At 32.6% G+C, this 16,857-nt stretch overlaps 1 protein-coding gene across 2 annotated transcripts; it reads right to left on the minus strand.

Annotated features, from left to right (window-relative positions):
- Positions 1-1,848: 1,848 nt before the first annotated feature.
- Positions 1,849-16,632, minus strand: LOC134274360 (uncharacterized). Of its 2 annotated transcripts, none has more exons than XM_062756644.1 (13): positions 15,898-16,632; positions 15,634-15,760; positions 14,497-14,937; positions 13,368-13,544; positions 12,643-13,167; positions 11,102-11,356; positions 9,072-9,284; positions 7,700-7,797; positions 6,348-7,550; positions 6,191-6,212; positions 5,248-5,484; positions 4,631-4,878; positions 1,849-3,772 (listed from the first exon to the last, which is right to left on the minus strand). In XM_062756644.1, the coding sequence occupies exons 1-13, from the start codon at positions 15,946-15,948 to the stop codon at positions 3,707-3,709; spliced, it is 3,663 nt and encodes a 1,220-aa protein (XP_062612628.1). In that variant the 5' UTR covers positions 15,949-16,632; the 3' UTR covers positions 1,849-3,706. The 2 variants fall into 2 exon arrangements, with proteins under 2 accessions (XP_062612628.1, XP_062612627.1); XM_062756643.1 differs by having other exon boundaries at positions 12,643-13,179.
- Between the last annotated feature and the right edge of the window lie 225 nt (positions 16,633-16,857).

Here is a 16,857-nt window from a genome sequence, read left to right on the forward strand (position 1 = left end):
CGATGAAGATATCATATCAAGAATAGGAATCGGAAAGATTTACTCATTCTTATTTATTAAAAAGGGTACACCAACCTTAATGTATATCTTGCAACTTTGAAATGACTATACATCATATACATTTAGAATGTACAGATTTTTCGCCTGCTAGAAGCATACTTTTTATTAATAATAATGTGCAAACAGTGTATGACCTTTTTACAAATACAATGTATAAACACTTATGAAATTTTACAATACTTTAAGAAAACTAATTTTTACAGAAAGATTTCGATTCTTAAATAATTATACTTAGCAATTTGTTGTATATTGTTCGTTTAACTGTTTTCATATTTATGAATTCAATGTCCTTCGGATGGAACATTAAATGGCACCCCGTATCAAGGATTACAACCAACTTGACACGTAAAAGATCGTTTCTCTGGTTTTCGAAAAAGAGTAGGCTCATCTGGGGCCGTCAGAGAAATCTTAAAAACTTCAAACTCCGAATTAAAGATTCAAAGACCTAAATATGGCTGAAATATTTCCGACTCGGTGTTAAAGAATGAAATTCAATCAATCTTTGTGATTTTTGAGACGAGGTCTTCCAACAATCTAATGCAAATCCAGGGGGTACCAATTCCACTCCGTTATTAGCAGACCTATTTCATATTCATATGAAGCAGAATTAGTCCAAATTCTTATACGTGAAAAGAATAAACACTTAAAGTGACCTTCAACTCTACATTTAGAAATATCGACGACGTATCGTCAATTAACAATAGTACTCTTATTCCTATGTTGATGCGATATATCCTGATCGGCTTGTGACAAAAGATACCGTAGAGTCTGATATTACTGAGTCTGTTTTCTATTTGGATATTTTACTTGAAAAAGACGCATATGGTTATCTAACAACCAAACTCTAAGAAAAACGAAATGAATTTATCTTTATATATCACCAGTGTACGGAGTTTTACCTTTCCGTTGATTCATATGCAGGAGCATGCTCTACGTATATACAATTTCTAAAACGATGGAAATTATAGACAAACAAGTAGACGAAACAAGAATATCAGCAATCTCGTTTAAAGTCATCATTTCATAAATTCTATAGTCATATAATGACCGTGTCAGCAAATACAATGTATCATAGGGAATGGTTGTATAAAATGTAGAAAAATTTTTATGCCGTTGATTTTGGGGAGAAAATTTGATTTTAAAATTTCCAAAAGTTCCTTGGAATTTTTAAGTATCACATATTACTTATCCTTTTTCTAATAGTGAATTTTATGATCTCTCTTCCTTACTCAAATTGCCGGGAGTCTTGTCTGGCATTGAGAGGATTTTTCTTTGTCTGACTCAACGGCGTCAATATACGACTCAAGTGTGCCGCACTTGTCCGTTGCAGGTTCCAGTCACTCTTTGGCCTATAGAGTTTGTGTTCTTCTAGATCGTGTAAATCTGGCTTGGAAGAGTCGTATGAATTAACTTCGGAGTCTTTTCTAGAGAAGTGCTCTTTCAAACGAAGTCTCCGGAAGAATGCTCGGGTGTCCTCTCTAAATGTTTTTCGTCGACCTCATGTGGCGTGGGGCAGAAATTCAACCCCTTGGAAAGAAGTGAGGTCTCCGATTCGGAGAGATGAGCACTAGATTTATTGGGCACTGGACAGACGTCAGGAGTTTGTATGAGTCCGTCCATCGCGATTGTCTTAATGCGCTTGAAGCGTCTCGAGGGGGTTCATGTGTTTTGTCAACACTGAGACCTCTGACCATTTGTTCCTTGATTACTTAGTACACAACCAAGCATGATACTTTATATTGTTGCTTAATGTATTTTTTTAAATGAATAACAAGAAAAAAACATATATCAGTGTTAAAAATATATCCATTAATTAATTTACAATAAAGATTTATTACATTTTACAATATTACCATTAGTGAAGAAGAGTACTGTGCAACTATATATTCGTGAGTGATATATACGAGATGGTGATACTTAATTTTCGAAAAGTTATATGTGATTCAGGTTTCAAATTGAAGATTCCACCGAACTTTGGGTGTATAATTTCCGAAATATCTTCCAGTGGGAAAACTTTAAAACGTCCTGAAAGTCTAGCGTTGCTCTAGAAGAGATTATACTGAGGATGGTGTCCGGAACCCCTTTTAATACTATTTTGGTCAGTTTTCCTTGACTGTGGAACACCAAGAAATGTTTTTTTAGTCTTGTTGACTTTATTTGTTAGGGCCATATTATAGGTGTCTTTAATACTATAGGCGTGTACACCTGCAGATATATTTAAACAGTACTGTGCAATTATCACTTTTGTGGGGAACCAGTGATTTGAACCACGTGGGCCACCCTAAATATGCGACATTGCATCCTCATGAAGCAGTGAACGTTGATTGTCCGCCAACAATGACTTCAGTGAAATGAAATATGGCCACCGTTTTATCATTTGTGTTTATAATCTTTTCTCTCATTTTTATCGTTAATACGAGGGTTGATCCAAAAGTAATGTCTATATTTCACATTTGGTGTCATATTATCAAATACAATATACCAAAAGATGCACCAATACAAATATAATAAACATTGGAATTTTCATTCAATAATGTTTATTTAAATTTATTTCATAAATGTTTAAAACATATATCATAGGGGGTGTCGCCGCGTCACTACTGAACGTCACATTTTAAAGTGTATTTTTTCCTTAGAATAAAAAAAATACGAACACATTTAAACGATTCTAAAAAAGCACCAAATATCTCTTTTTTTTTAAAAGACACAATTCAAGCCATTTTCTAGTCTTTAATTGAAAATTAAATGACGGCATTGGTATTTATAACCATAAAAACTGTTGTTTTACTCTCTGAATTGAACAAAGGGATTGTCCAAATGGGGGAAAAACGACGAGTTGTAAATGCATTTTTGCTTCAAAATCTGGGAATCATCACCAGCGACAGTTTCGTTAATTAATTAGACTAACAGAATAAAAAATGAAAATAAGAGACTTCTTTATAGATGGTTTCAGCAATTTCGGGCGAATGATGGGTCATTGAATGATCAGCAGAGGACAAAAAGACCGAAAGACAGGAGATCGGACGGAAACGTTCAATGGTTTCTGACGTTGTCCAAAAACACAGACGGATAGAGTGACAGGTGAATTTTTAAGGTTGCCTTATGCTACTGTTAAAAAAATGAGAGAGGGCTTAATTATGAAAAGAGTGAGTGTACAATGGTACCAAGAATTTTCAAAGAAAGTGAAATTGGTGAAAGTGTTTGCGAATCACAAATAAGTTTTAATGAAACGAAGGGAAAACACTTAAAAGAATGACGGCGCGTATCCGTCATATGACGTTATTTATTTAGGTGCGGCGACTACCATAAAAACACATTGTTTAAAATCCGATGTTTTAAAAAAGTTTACATCATATTGCTTTGAATTTTTCAGATTTGATTTGAAATAAATGCAGCTTTCATCATGTTTAATTTTGTTGTTTTACGTCGATTTATAGTAATTTTATCAAAGTTGTGACATTACGTTTGGATCAACCCTCGTACTACGTCCATTTCTCACGATGAAAAACAATTATTTTCATAGTTTGTTACGCTGATGAGTTATTTTCTGCTATGCTGATGAGTTATTTTCAAAGTTTGATCTGCTCTTCATCTGGCATTGAGACGATGGAAATATTGTTAAATATACTCAATGGACGTCACACATTTATCTCTGTCGTCTGAGGGACATGATGTCTTCTTTTAATGATCCATTGCTGAGTCTCAGTATTGCCTGTTATAAAGAAAACAATGCTTTATAAAGTAATTAACTTAAAGGTAGGCTATGCAAACTTATTTCAAATCTGTACATGGAAATTTTGTTCAATCAAAAAGGCTTATCTTTCAATATCTGTAATTATTTCAATTAGGTAATTATTTAATTCATTCATGCATTATTTATTATATAATTTTTGTATTTGGATTCATTTATTTTAAACCAAAGCATGTACATGTATGTAATTACATGTACAATATCCGCCAATATCGAAAATAATATTAATACTAGATAATCGAGATTATCAACATCCATGTTGCCTGCAATATTTAATTTTCACAGAGTTAAATTCTACTATTGGTTTCTGAAAAAAGCATCAAATTGAAGCACTGCTCTAAAACGTTACAAACTGCATCATAAAAGCATCAAAAAGAAATTCAGCAAATGAAGAGATCAACGTCTTATTCTGTTAATTACATTTTCTGCTCACAAAATTTTATTATAACGATTACACTTTTATATATTTATGTCCATAACGCGTTTTAAGAACGCCAAAAATGTCTCTCGTCCCAAAAATGTTGTATTCTACGATAGTTCGGTAATTAGCTAGCCTACATAATGACAAAATGATATCTTCCATCAAAGTGTGAAATTTAAAATCTATAAGTTTTGTTTTGGAAAATTTTCAATATGATACTAAATTAAATGGTTAATAAAGAAGATTCTGTTAGTTCCTTGATCTATATTTTATTTGTTCATAAGATGAATACATCGTTGGTATAGAAAAGAAGGAAATAATAAAAGCACAATATCTCAATTTCTACTTAAAATAATATTATATATTTAAGCAAGATAAAACAAGGACTGATTTTGCACCTGAGAAAGGTCTCTCCATTTCAGATCAAAATCGTCCTTCTCCATCACGTTGGTTGTCTGTGTTTTGTGTTCCACTTCATTCCTGTATATTCGTATTCTTTCTACGTCATCAGTGATGAGTTTTTGTCCTATCTCAGGTTTCTTTCCCCAGCCGTTGGTTGGAGAAAGGAGGTTTGGGCCATAGTTTCTCAACAATTTGTACATTATGGTTACATCAAATGTGGATGAAGTGGGAATCGACTTATCAGCTGTATGGATATACAAAAAAAAACCTTTTAATTACTACAAAAAAAAAATAAATTGAGAAAAAAACATATCAAAAGTTAAAATTAAATTCATCCGTAATATAAGTTTTGCATTCTGTTATGATATTCTAAATCAAGATTATTATTCAATCGGCGATTCTAAGTTCTTACAAAAAGGTTGAATGATAAAATTGTGGACTACATATATATTTATATGTCAAAAATAGAAGAAATAAAAATAAATCAATGTGTTTATATCTTTTAATATATGGACGTAAAATTTTATAGTATTTTGTATAGTATTTTATAGTATTTTGTATAGTATTTTGCTTTGTATAAAATGATAGACAAAATTTGTCTGTTGTAGAATACCTGGGAAAAGCAGACTACACTGATCTTGATTCATTTTATATTGTCCATGTTGCAGACTTTCCTTGTTCGTGGTAAGTGTTGTAACTAGGTCTATAGGTGGAAATATTCTGTCAAAATAGAGCTGCAAAGCGTCTCTTCCTATTTTTGTGAGTTTCTCAAAAGTCTTGAAATTCATTTTCCTAACTTCTGGTTCAGAAAAACGGGTACATTCATCCTGATCCATAAGGTCATCTATATCTGAGAAGACAAAGCCATTAAAAGAATTACAGAATGCTTAAAAATCAATTCTTAAAGCGATTTTTCTTCTACTAAAAATAATTCCTATATAGCTACTTATTAACTAAAATGATTATTTTATTTTGTTATACCCTTATAAATATCCTTCTATATATTTATTACTGATAAAAAGTCCAACAAAAGAAATGTTTATTACGTCGGTCTAACAATTTCACTATTGACCGGTCTTACATAAGAATTGTTAGACCGCAACGTCACTTGTCTGTTACGTCACAATTAATAATCATCGTTCAATATCGGCGACGCGAAAATAGCCGAAGTTAAGAGCTATTAAGAGTTGTTGCTAACAGCAAGGTAAGGTAGAAGGGAAGAGTATGTTTTGTGATAAATAATTTTTGTAATATAATAGATTTATAATTGATTTTGTTCTTTCTCAGCTTGATGTTTTATTTTTACTGAAGAAGTCATAATTTTCCATATAAAATAATTGATAGTATAGCGTGTATTGATAAAATTGATCAATCTTAAGTGAGCAGTGAAGGGTATAACAAAACAGTTATAGACTGGGATTCGGGCAACATATGATTTGTTGGACCTGAAGATGAAAATGTTGCCCTTGGCCTGCGGCCTCGGGCAACATTTTCACCTTCAGGTCCAACAAATCATATGTTGCCCTCATACCCAGTCAATAACTGTATATTAATACCTGGAATTTCCGCTATAACATCCTGAAAATAGAGGCAAAATGTAATAAATAATTTTTTTTGTGGATAAACAACTATTCTTTTGTTTATTGAAGCAAAAACAAAGTAAGTGCTATTACAAACAATAACCTTAATAATGAATTATTATGTTTCACTCACCGCTTTCCAGTAAACTAGAAGGGAAGATTCATATAATACGTGGTGATTGATCATTCCATGCCTTGGACATGTTACCTTCCCTTTTCTGTAAATGTCTTTCTCTTCAACAAAACAATCATCGTGTTCCAGAAACACTTCCTGTTTACAACATTGGTATCCAACTGTAAACATATCAATTTTTTTGTGGAAGTTCCCAAGCAGGTTCATAAGTAAGCTTTCAACAGTATTGCGTACTTTCAATGCTACTTCTTTTATTACAAGAACATTGGTGGGCTGAAATATCTGAAGCTGAATCGATGAACTGTTTACTGCTAGAGCGACTACATGTTGCCTATAAGCAAAGCAGGCAACATTTTTGTACAAACAAAGTCCATTGTCTTCTAACACCATCCATTCTCCATTGGTCCGTGTTAAACAAGCAACAATAAGGCGGTAGTAGAAAAAACAAGGCAGAAACTGAAATCTAAAGACCAGTACGGAGGTTTTACTTTGAAGAGATCGGAAATAGTTTTCTTCCTTGATTCCAAATGCTCGCTTGTTCATACAGGGAATGTAATGTGCATAGGTACCTACAGCAATTAGACCAAGACGCTGCATATATTGGAGAAGATTCGTTTTCTGTTGATTTCTGTCCCAAAAACTTACTTTGAAATGTCTGTTGTCCCATATACCAGTTAAAAGTCTGTCCAGGATGTGTCCACTTTCATAAAAATTCCACCAATCCGTGTAATTTTCTGCAATATCCCTGACGTGGTTTGGATCGGTAATAATATTCTTAAATGAATCAATAAACCACTGGATATCAATAATGACAGTTTCAGACATATTGTTGTCATTAAAGTACAGCAAGACACCTATGTCATGGTAAAATTTTAGAACATCTCCTATTTGTGTATATTTTTCTCTGTTTCCACCAAAACATTTAGACGATAAATCTCTGATGGAAGTCATTCTGAGTTTTCGTCTTCTGCTCTCTCTGAACACAATCTCACAAAGAGCCCAGTCTGTTGGAATGGTTTCCTTCCATTTATCTTCTTTAGCAATTGTTACAATACATTTCTCTAGTTCTATTAATGAATCCTTGCAACATGCACCATCTTTCTGAAAGCCAAGGACAAAGCATCTTTTCCTGTCCAAGTGTGTTCTCAAATGTTTGCTTAACTTCAAGTGGTCAAGTATACTGTTGTAGAAAGTGTCAGAATTCTGCAAAATACGGCATTTCTAAAAATATTTAAGCGATGTATGCTTTCAAAATTTTATCAGAGTAAATATTTATTTCTATTGTATCATTAAACAGTTTAATGCTGAAGGATATATGATAAATAATAGATATATCAATGGCATTCTAGAACCTGCTCTTTAACTTTGTCAAGATGAGTTCCAATGACGATAACAGAGGCATCACTGTCACAATAGGTGTGAACCGACTTCAGCCAAAACAGGAGGTATTCTGTGAATTTAGAAATAATTTGATCAAATCTGTGGTGTCTATCTGTTTTTGTATGTAGAGCAACTAAGAGTCATCTTGCAAAAAGATGCTAAAATTCAATGAAGGGGCTCAATATTTTCTAGTACTTTGGTTTTGAGAAATGTCCAAGATCTTAAAAGTTTTTCAAGAGTATGTTTTACTTTAAAGTTAAGGTCGTACGGTTTAAATTCGTAGTATCCCTAAGACAATGAAAGCACCTGTGAAAAGTGACATTGTTAGGCATTTTTTTTAATTAGTTGTTTTTCAAGACTTTTTTAAAAAAAAAAAAAAGAGTCAGTTGAAAAGTGATCTTACTAAACAGATAAGATAGAGTACTTAAGAGTACACTCAAAATTATTTTTATCTTTTACATACAATTAAACTGCTTTTTGTATGTAATTCTACTTTAGTTTCTTTAACATGATTACATATTTTACACAAAGTCTTAATATTTTCTCCTTAGATTAGGAGTATTTTTAATTTTTGATTTCATTTTTCGATTTATACTCTCCATATAGCCTACTGTATAAATATTGTAGGTTTTTCCAAGTTAAATAAACATCATAATAAGCAATACCTTAATTATTAACAATATCTATTAAGAAATTATAAACCTTCTATGATGTTCAACATTCTACTTTTCTGTAAAACTTCTTATAAATCTTTCCAATTTTTTTTTTTCACTTCAAATTCCAATTTTGTGAAACGTTGAATACAGAATTAAAAATTACACGGTTAAACGTGTTTATTTTCCTCATTGAAACATGACTCGGGTTGCTATTATCAATTTTTATGACATAGGTTTGTATCATCAGTTTTTAAAATATCCCGTCTTATGAATATGCGTATAAAAAAAAGCATTCATTTTACTCATATAGATAATACATAGGCTGTTATTTTGAAGCTTTTTGATTAAGGTTTGTATCGTCTGTCCTTAAAATCAATTTTGAACTTACACTTTAAAAATAAACGTTATTTTACTAGGGATTTCAGAAATATTTTGGATTTAAAAAGAACCTAACACTTTTTGAATCTTAAAACTTTATTTCTTTGATGAACTTGATTTAAGACATGTGTAGAAATCAGCCCATGACGTAAGGATGATTTATAATCATATTAAAAAATACTGAGGAATATTTTTCCAAAATCGGTATATTTCTTTTTAATAGAACTCAATTGGAGTTGTGAGTGCAAACGTACCTCAACCTCAGAAAATATAAACAAAAAATCATAGATTAAAAAAACTGGTCCCTTACCCCCATAAGTCCAGTCAGCAAACATTGTTCCTTCCTGTTCACACAGTGCTGGGTCGACTTTTTCTCCAAACGACTTAGACATATCTATCACTAGTAGATAGAAAGCCCTTCTGCTGAGATACACCTGATGACAGGCGTAATATGCACACTGTCCTCCAAAGTCCATGACACTCAAAAGTTGCTTCCCTTCCTTATCTGTTTCTTCTGTAACAGCTAAAGCATTTTTTAAAAAACTTGACTGTTTATGTAAAAATATCAAAATGATCTCGGACTTATATTTAAATACTCGAGAATTTTTTCGAAATAAAATTATTTTTTTAAAAAAGAAGGAAGTTAAATATTCTTTTTTAAATTCCTATTATTTTGTCGTCTTTTGAAAAATTTCAAGGCAGTTGTGTAATTTTGGCAGTTTCCTTAGCATTTCAAATTGGAAAGTGATAAACACAACAACAAAGATGGCGGCGTTTGATGACGTTACGTTATGCAACGGGGCATTGAAGGGCAGTTTCGTTGATTTAAATATAGTAATAATGCACTTACAGACTTTAAATGAATACAAAAGGGGAAAAATATAAATATATATCTTAACGAGGCCCAGTCTAATTATTTCTACCCCAGGGATTTTCCTAATTGTTCGTTAATCATTACTGTTATATATTTATTGTTTTAAGATTAAAAAATCGAATGCTTACCATTCCAATTTCTTTGGGGGTCATCTCAAAAGATGTTAATTTGTACGATTGGACCCTATGGGAATTTGTCGGAAATGCGCCAAATTATCACATTTTCCCCATATTTTATGTATTTTTACACTAGGGAATTCTTTTAAGTCAAATAGATGAAAGTTATTGTAAAAAGTCAATAAATTATGAAATTTCAAAAAAGTTTACCTTCTAGGTTGGTCTTGGTCTTATTACAAAGTTTTTTGTCGATACTCTGACCTCTAAAATTGCCATATTATGGTATAAATACATATTGGTGCAGATGAATTATCGGCACAGATGATTTTTTTGTGGTAAAAATAGCAATATTTAGACTGCTACAGTGTTTCTTCTGATGTTATGACATCAGTTTTTAGTATAATATCCCTGAGCATCTACAAACATATAAGCGAGTCATATGCCATTCTTTAGCGTCATGTATTGCTTACAAAATCGGAATACAGTGACGTCGTTAGATTCATTTCAGCGTTTTTTCCAAGTTATTATCGTAAATTAACATTTTCAGACCAGTAGGCATTTCCGATAATGTTAATTTTATATTAAAATCACAATATTTGGGAAAGGTGTACTGTCGCACATGTTACTGCGTGAAATTAAGAGACTGCGCAAAAGTCATGCGCACTCAGCCTCGTTAAGCATACAATTGAAATGGAAGTTTTCTTAGTGAGTCCTCGGGTACACAAAACATACGGATAGGTTAACAGCGAAAGATGCTGTCACTGTACTATGTCGCTGACAACATTGATAAAATATTTCTTTTTAGTTGAATGATATTGAGAATGCTGTCAATAACTTTCTAATAAATCTGCAGAAGACCCCGGGGGTGGGTGAGATTGGTTCTTGACAATTTTTGGAGGTATAAAAGGAAACAAAAGTATGTGTAGCAATCAAATTCCTAAATTAAACTGGGACTTGTTCAATTTTTTTAAGAAAGGAGAGAACGTGACGCTGCTTTAGGCTCTTTGTCGTCATCATCCGTGCACCGTAAGGCGATACAACACATAACATAAAACCTCATAATTTGTTTATTTTTGCATATATGTATTGATTTGCTATGTATATTGATGAAAAATGTACTTTAAAGTAGTAAACTTTTTAGAACGCAGTGATGATTATTTTTCAATTTGAACAACTTGTGCGCGATTTTACCGGACAAACCTCGTATGTCAATATTTTCCTATTGGCTGCGTAAAAACATCAGTAGAAAATAGATTTTATTAACAAAAATGGCTGAATGTCCCTTACTTTTTTCGTGTGGCACAAATCTGCCTGTAAATGATCTTTGAAACGTTGAAATTGAACACTAACCTTTTAAAAACTCGCTTTCCTCCAAAATTTCAAAGATGTCCTCATGCACTTGAAGGCCTACAGTACTTTGAACCTGTTGTAATTCATCGAGTGATCGCTTCTGTAGTCGTTTCAGAAGAGTTGTTTTTCCAGCACCAGCACAGCCAACGATCATAGCGCGAGCCCTGTGAATTGTTTGTGTCCCTTTCTTTGCACAATCTACGTACCTGCATCTTGCTTCGTAGTCCCAGTGAAGAATTTCCACTGGAACATTTACTGAATGAAAACAGAAATGTCGTGTAATTTGGTAAACCATTTTTTGCATAAAAATCATGTTCCAAAATAGTTTATAATATTTCATGTAAAATTTGTAAGCTTTTACAATAATGCACATGTCATTTAACTTTATACAAAATAGTCCTCGTTTTTGTGACAATTAACTGTTGACAATTGTTGATGAAATTAACAATCCAAATGTACTTGTATAAAGTTACCGATTTCAAAAATCTATAAACAATACAAATATGTTGATAGGGTATAAAACACAGACCCCTGGAAAGGTTGGACCAGGTGCCTAAAAGTAAGCCTCCTCTGTTGACCAGTCACACCTGCCATGAGCATTGTATATATAGATTAGCTACACAGATCTTTACGTAATCGATTTCAAAAATAATTAGAGCCGAGCTCGTAAAAAACAACAAGTAGGTCTTCCGTCCTGTTTTTTCAAAAATAAGTAATAACGTTTCCAGTTGTTTAAATCCTCCAAATATATGTTAATTATTGCAAAAGTAAGACATTTCTGGCTACTTCCAGTTAACCCGGAAGTGACGTCGATGGTTGGATAATTTAATTTACACTTCCGTTGACAAATATCACCCAAAAACATGTCAATAACGGCAAAAAATAAGCATTTTCTGACTTCTTTCGATTGGCCGGAAGTGACGTCATTAGACGACTTTTGATAATCTTTCCGTTATTTCCCTAACATGACAAAGGAGCACACAGCGGGCGTGACCGGTTGGCAGGGGATCCTCTATGGCACCTGATCCCACCTCTGATGTTTCGGAGGTCCGTGTTTGCTCTGCTCCTATTTTGTATTGTTTTATGGACCTTTGATCTTGAATACTGTTCGTTATCTCCATATGTTTCATGCAGGTAGCAAGGAAATATACTCAGAACTGCACAAATAAGAAAAATCAAAAATATTAAAATTGAAGTCATCTCGTTTGTCATACAGTTTAGTTGTTAGTTAACCTTTATGCTACATAGTAAAACAACAACACATGAAACAGAAGTTGTGGACTCTGTAGTGTCTTTCATTTTAAGTTCACTGGGATATACCGAGTCGACATATGGATAGACATAACAATTAGTAAAAGACAATTATAATACATCGTCAATGTACTAAGTATCTAAGTGCCGAGTCCAAAGCTTAATCAAATATATCTATTCCTCCATACCCTTCTAAAAAAGTAAAGAAAATATTACGAGGCAGAGAGAACATATAAGTGGGATACTTTGGTATTACTGTTCAGAAATTATATAATTCATGAGAAACTTACAAATATTGGACACCATATCGTGTGTTCTTTCTACCGTCACTATGACGTGTCGCACGATGTCTATTCCAACCTCTCTTACCAGGGTCTCCTCCAACGTCATTGGTAAGTAGACACATCTTTCTCCGATTCCCACTTTATCACGTCCATAGTCTAAAGTACGGACATAGTCAAATACCGAGTCAAATGATGACAATTTGATGTAGTTCTTGTAGTCCTCATCAGATTTTAAACAGTTCAGAACAAAAAATCCCATTACAAGATGACGTATATCCTCTGATATAAACTCTAGTGAATTCTTCTCTTTATTCATTTTTAGTATTTTATCCTTGTCAATCAATTCTTGTATAAGTAACGTGATATCAGACATCCCATATTCAGAATCAGTTAGTCCTAAAAATGTATGTTGTGTTCGTTCGACTTTCTCTTTCAACACTCTTTGTTCATATAGAATGCTGTAATTCTCTGATAGCAAAATAAGTACAAGTATGCTCCATTTTGACTTGTTTAAAACGAATTTCAGGAATTCTGACAGGAATTCTGAAAGTAAATTTGTGCAGTTTGAAAGTAATTCAAACAATAAACGCTGAATACAATTTATGCATTCCATTTATATTCTAAAAAGTTGTTTAAAAGTTTTGCGATATTTGTATTCAATAGTAAGTTTTGTTCTTTAACAAATTCTCTCCTCTGTAAATAATTTATTACGTATATGTATTCTTGTTTACCTTCATCGTATCCAAAGAGTATTGTGTATACTGAGTAATATCTCTTGACATCTGTATCACAGACCCCATTAGACCAATCTGTAGGGTGTATGTTTCTCCGGGTACAGTAATTCTTACAAAATTGGACAAATTTTTCAGAGTCATGGTAGAATCGAAGTGGAATTCTGTCACTCCTGTCTTTATGACACAGAAAAAATAGTTTTACTTTAGTTGGTTATTACAATTATTTTTTAATGTTCTGAGACCAAGAAAAAAACAGAAAAAAGAGAGTAATTCGTCTTTATTTGGACTAATTAGGGTGGTGACGTGTGCAATCAAAACGAACTAAATTCTAATAATGAAACATACTAATGAAAACACTACTAACTTAAAATTCCCTGATATTCTGAAAAATCTATGATAAACTCTGTTACCCACTGTTAAAGTTCTGTTTTACTCCGTTTAAACACAGTACAGCCACTGTATAAAATCCCTGTACTACTACCATCCTTGTCAAACCATTTAACAAACACATCATGAATTTTATCAATTCATTGAATGTTATCAATTCCGATAGAAAATTAACTGTTTAAGGAATTTTCAAGTTGTCTTGAATATTTATAAAAGCAAAATTGAATGAGAAAACAATATACCTACGTGTAATATGTGATTTTAATATTTGCTTCGTCCAACTTGTTGGTATCATGTTTCCATATATTAACAAGAACAAGCCTTAAGCAAATTGAATGAGAAAAACAAAACATCTACGTGTAATATGTGATTTTTATATTTGTTTTATCTAATTTGTTTATATAGTGTTTCGAAATATTAACAAGAACAAGCCTTAGGCATTTTCATTTTATTTTATTATTAATTTTTTTTTTTTTGGCAAAATACAATTTGATATTTGATACGAAAATATAAAGTATGAAGTATTCTTTATATCTACGTTGGATTTATTAAGGAAGGATGCTTCTTCTTCCAGCAGGACTTATGATTTTAAATGTATTATTTACATTTAAAGAAATATGTCTATAACCAATTAAACTGATCAAAAAGGATCAAATCAGTAATGTGCTGTAGATTTACATATACCTGTGATCACTTTATTTTAAATTTAGATTTAGAAGAGTAAGTGAAGGTTACATACCAGAAAAGTTTATTATTCTGTTCATCATCCCATCCATCATCAATCTCATTATTGTTATAGATCTCTTGTCTTGTGGACTTGAAACATCTAAGTTTAAGATATAAGACTCTGTTCCAAAATAATTTAAGGGGATATCTGAGGCCACTTCTACGAGGAAGTCTTTATCTATGTCACTCAGCAAACAGTTCTCTCTGTAAGATTCCATTATCTTAAATCGATTGTAATGATTGGCACATGTGTACATGTACACAGGATTGAATCTATTGTTAGTATGTCCGACACATTCCACCAGTTCCCTGTCGTACAGCTCTTCCAGTGTCTTCCAGACATCAATGTCTCCCATAGAGACGTCCTCATCATCACCCGGATACAGTTCATATCCAAACAGAAACAGGGTGAAGAGAACGACACGCTGATTGTCTGTTAAATCTGATAACGGATCTGTGAGAAATATATTCATCTTTTATATCAGTTAATATCACAAAATATCGAGGAAAACATTTAACACTGTATTACACAAAAAACACATCTTATTTCATATCTGCCAAAACTATCTCCAAAAAAGGGGGGTTGGGGGCATTGATGATTTATCATAATTTATATATTATGGGTAAATAAAGAAATGTTTTTGTAGTTTTATAGCTACATTCAATTGCTATCTAAATTTTTAAAAATATGAATTCTAATATTCCTTCATTATTATCTCTAAGGGGTGAAAAAGCATATTTCATCTAAAATTTTAAAAGTCGTCCGCGTGGCACAGTGGTTAGAGCGTCTGCTCTAGAGTCGCGAAGTAAGGAGTCGTCTCGATCATTAGGGATTCAAATCCCAGTGTGTGGGATGTGGAGACCGGTCCTTCGAATAAGACCGTATAAACCGAGGTCCCATGTCGCAGTAGGTGCTAGCACATAAGAGATCCCTCATTGCTCAATGACCCTGAGTATCGATCATAGAGCAAAATTTGTAATTCTCCACGGGCAAGCTGTGGCGTTTCCATACGAGTGAAAAAATCTCGAGAGGGACGTTCAAAAACATACAATAAGTAAATGAAATTAAAAAATTTATCGATGTCACGTTAATGAAAAGAACTTTAACGTTTACAAAAAAAAATTGACAAAGGGCAAATATTTTACTTACCAGAGGTCTGAGGTTGGTATTTTTGTTCGGAGAGCTGCTCGCTTATGTCGGACTGAGTACTTGTGTCATCAGAAATGCTGCTATAAGCACCAGAAGGGTCCGTCTTCATTCGTTTTCTTTTAACGTCCTATTAATATCTTGTTACTTTAAACTCATTTTAGAATGTTTGAAGCATTTTAGTATATGTATAAAGATACTGTCTGTTGTTAAACAAAATTGTATGATTTTTCTGTGCTTCTTTGTCTTATTAAAATATAAACTTACGTTTGCCTCGTCATCTGTCCTTCCTTCACTTTCTCTCTTCTCAGCCATCATGCTTACTCAAGAACATGAACACACCATTACTCTGTTCTTCAATCGTCTGTGATTGTCTTCTCTTTTTTTAGATTTTAAACACGTACATGACATAAATATTTTTTTAACGAGGCCGAGTCTAATTATTTCTGCCCTAGGGATTTTGATAATTTTTTGATAATTAATTTTTACTGTTATATTTATTGTTTTAAGATTAAAAAATCGAATGTTTACCACCCCGATTTCTTAGGGGGCCATCTCAAAAGTTGTCAAATTTTACTATAGGACCCTATGGGAATTTGTTGGAAAATCGCCAAATTATCACATCTTTTCCATATTTTTTGTATTTCTGCCCTAGGGATTTCTTTTTCATTCAAGTAGATGAAAGTTTATGTAAAAAGTCACCAAACTGTGAAATTTCAAAAATGTTCACCATCTAGGTTGGTCTAGGTAGTAATTACTAAGTCTATTTTTTCGAAGCCCAATTCCTCTAAAATTGCCATATTAAGGTAAAAATACATATCTTTGCAGATGAATTATCGGCGCCTACAATTTTTTGGTAAAAATAGCAATTTTTAGATTGCTAGTATGTTTCTTGGGAAGTTTTGTCATGAGTTTTTAGTAAAATATCCATGGAAGTCTTGAACATACAAGCGAGTTATGCGTCATTCTTCAGCGTCATGCACTGCTTACAAAATCTGAAAACAGTGACGTTGTTAGAGCCATTTCAATGTTCTTTTTACAATTCTTGTCGTAAAATCATATTTTCATATCAGTATTAGTTACAAATAATATTAATTTTGTATTAAAATCAAAATAATTTTCAAAGATGTACTGTCACACAAATGACTGCATGAAATTAAAAAGCTGCGCAATGTGATGCGCACTCGAATTAGACTCGGCCTCGTTAAAATATATATGTACTCATTT

Source organism: Saccostrea cucullata, unplaced genomic scaffold (assembly GCF_032062105.1).
Source record: "Saccostrea cucullata isolate Sc308-1 unplaced genomic scaffold, CSIRO_AGI_Scuc_v1 ctg791, whole genome shotgun sequence".
In the NCBI taxonomy this organism is placed as follows: domain Eukaryota; kingdom Metazoa; phylum Mollusca; class Bivalvia; order Ostreida; family Ostreidae; genus Saccostrea; species Saccostrea cuccullata.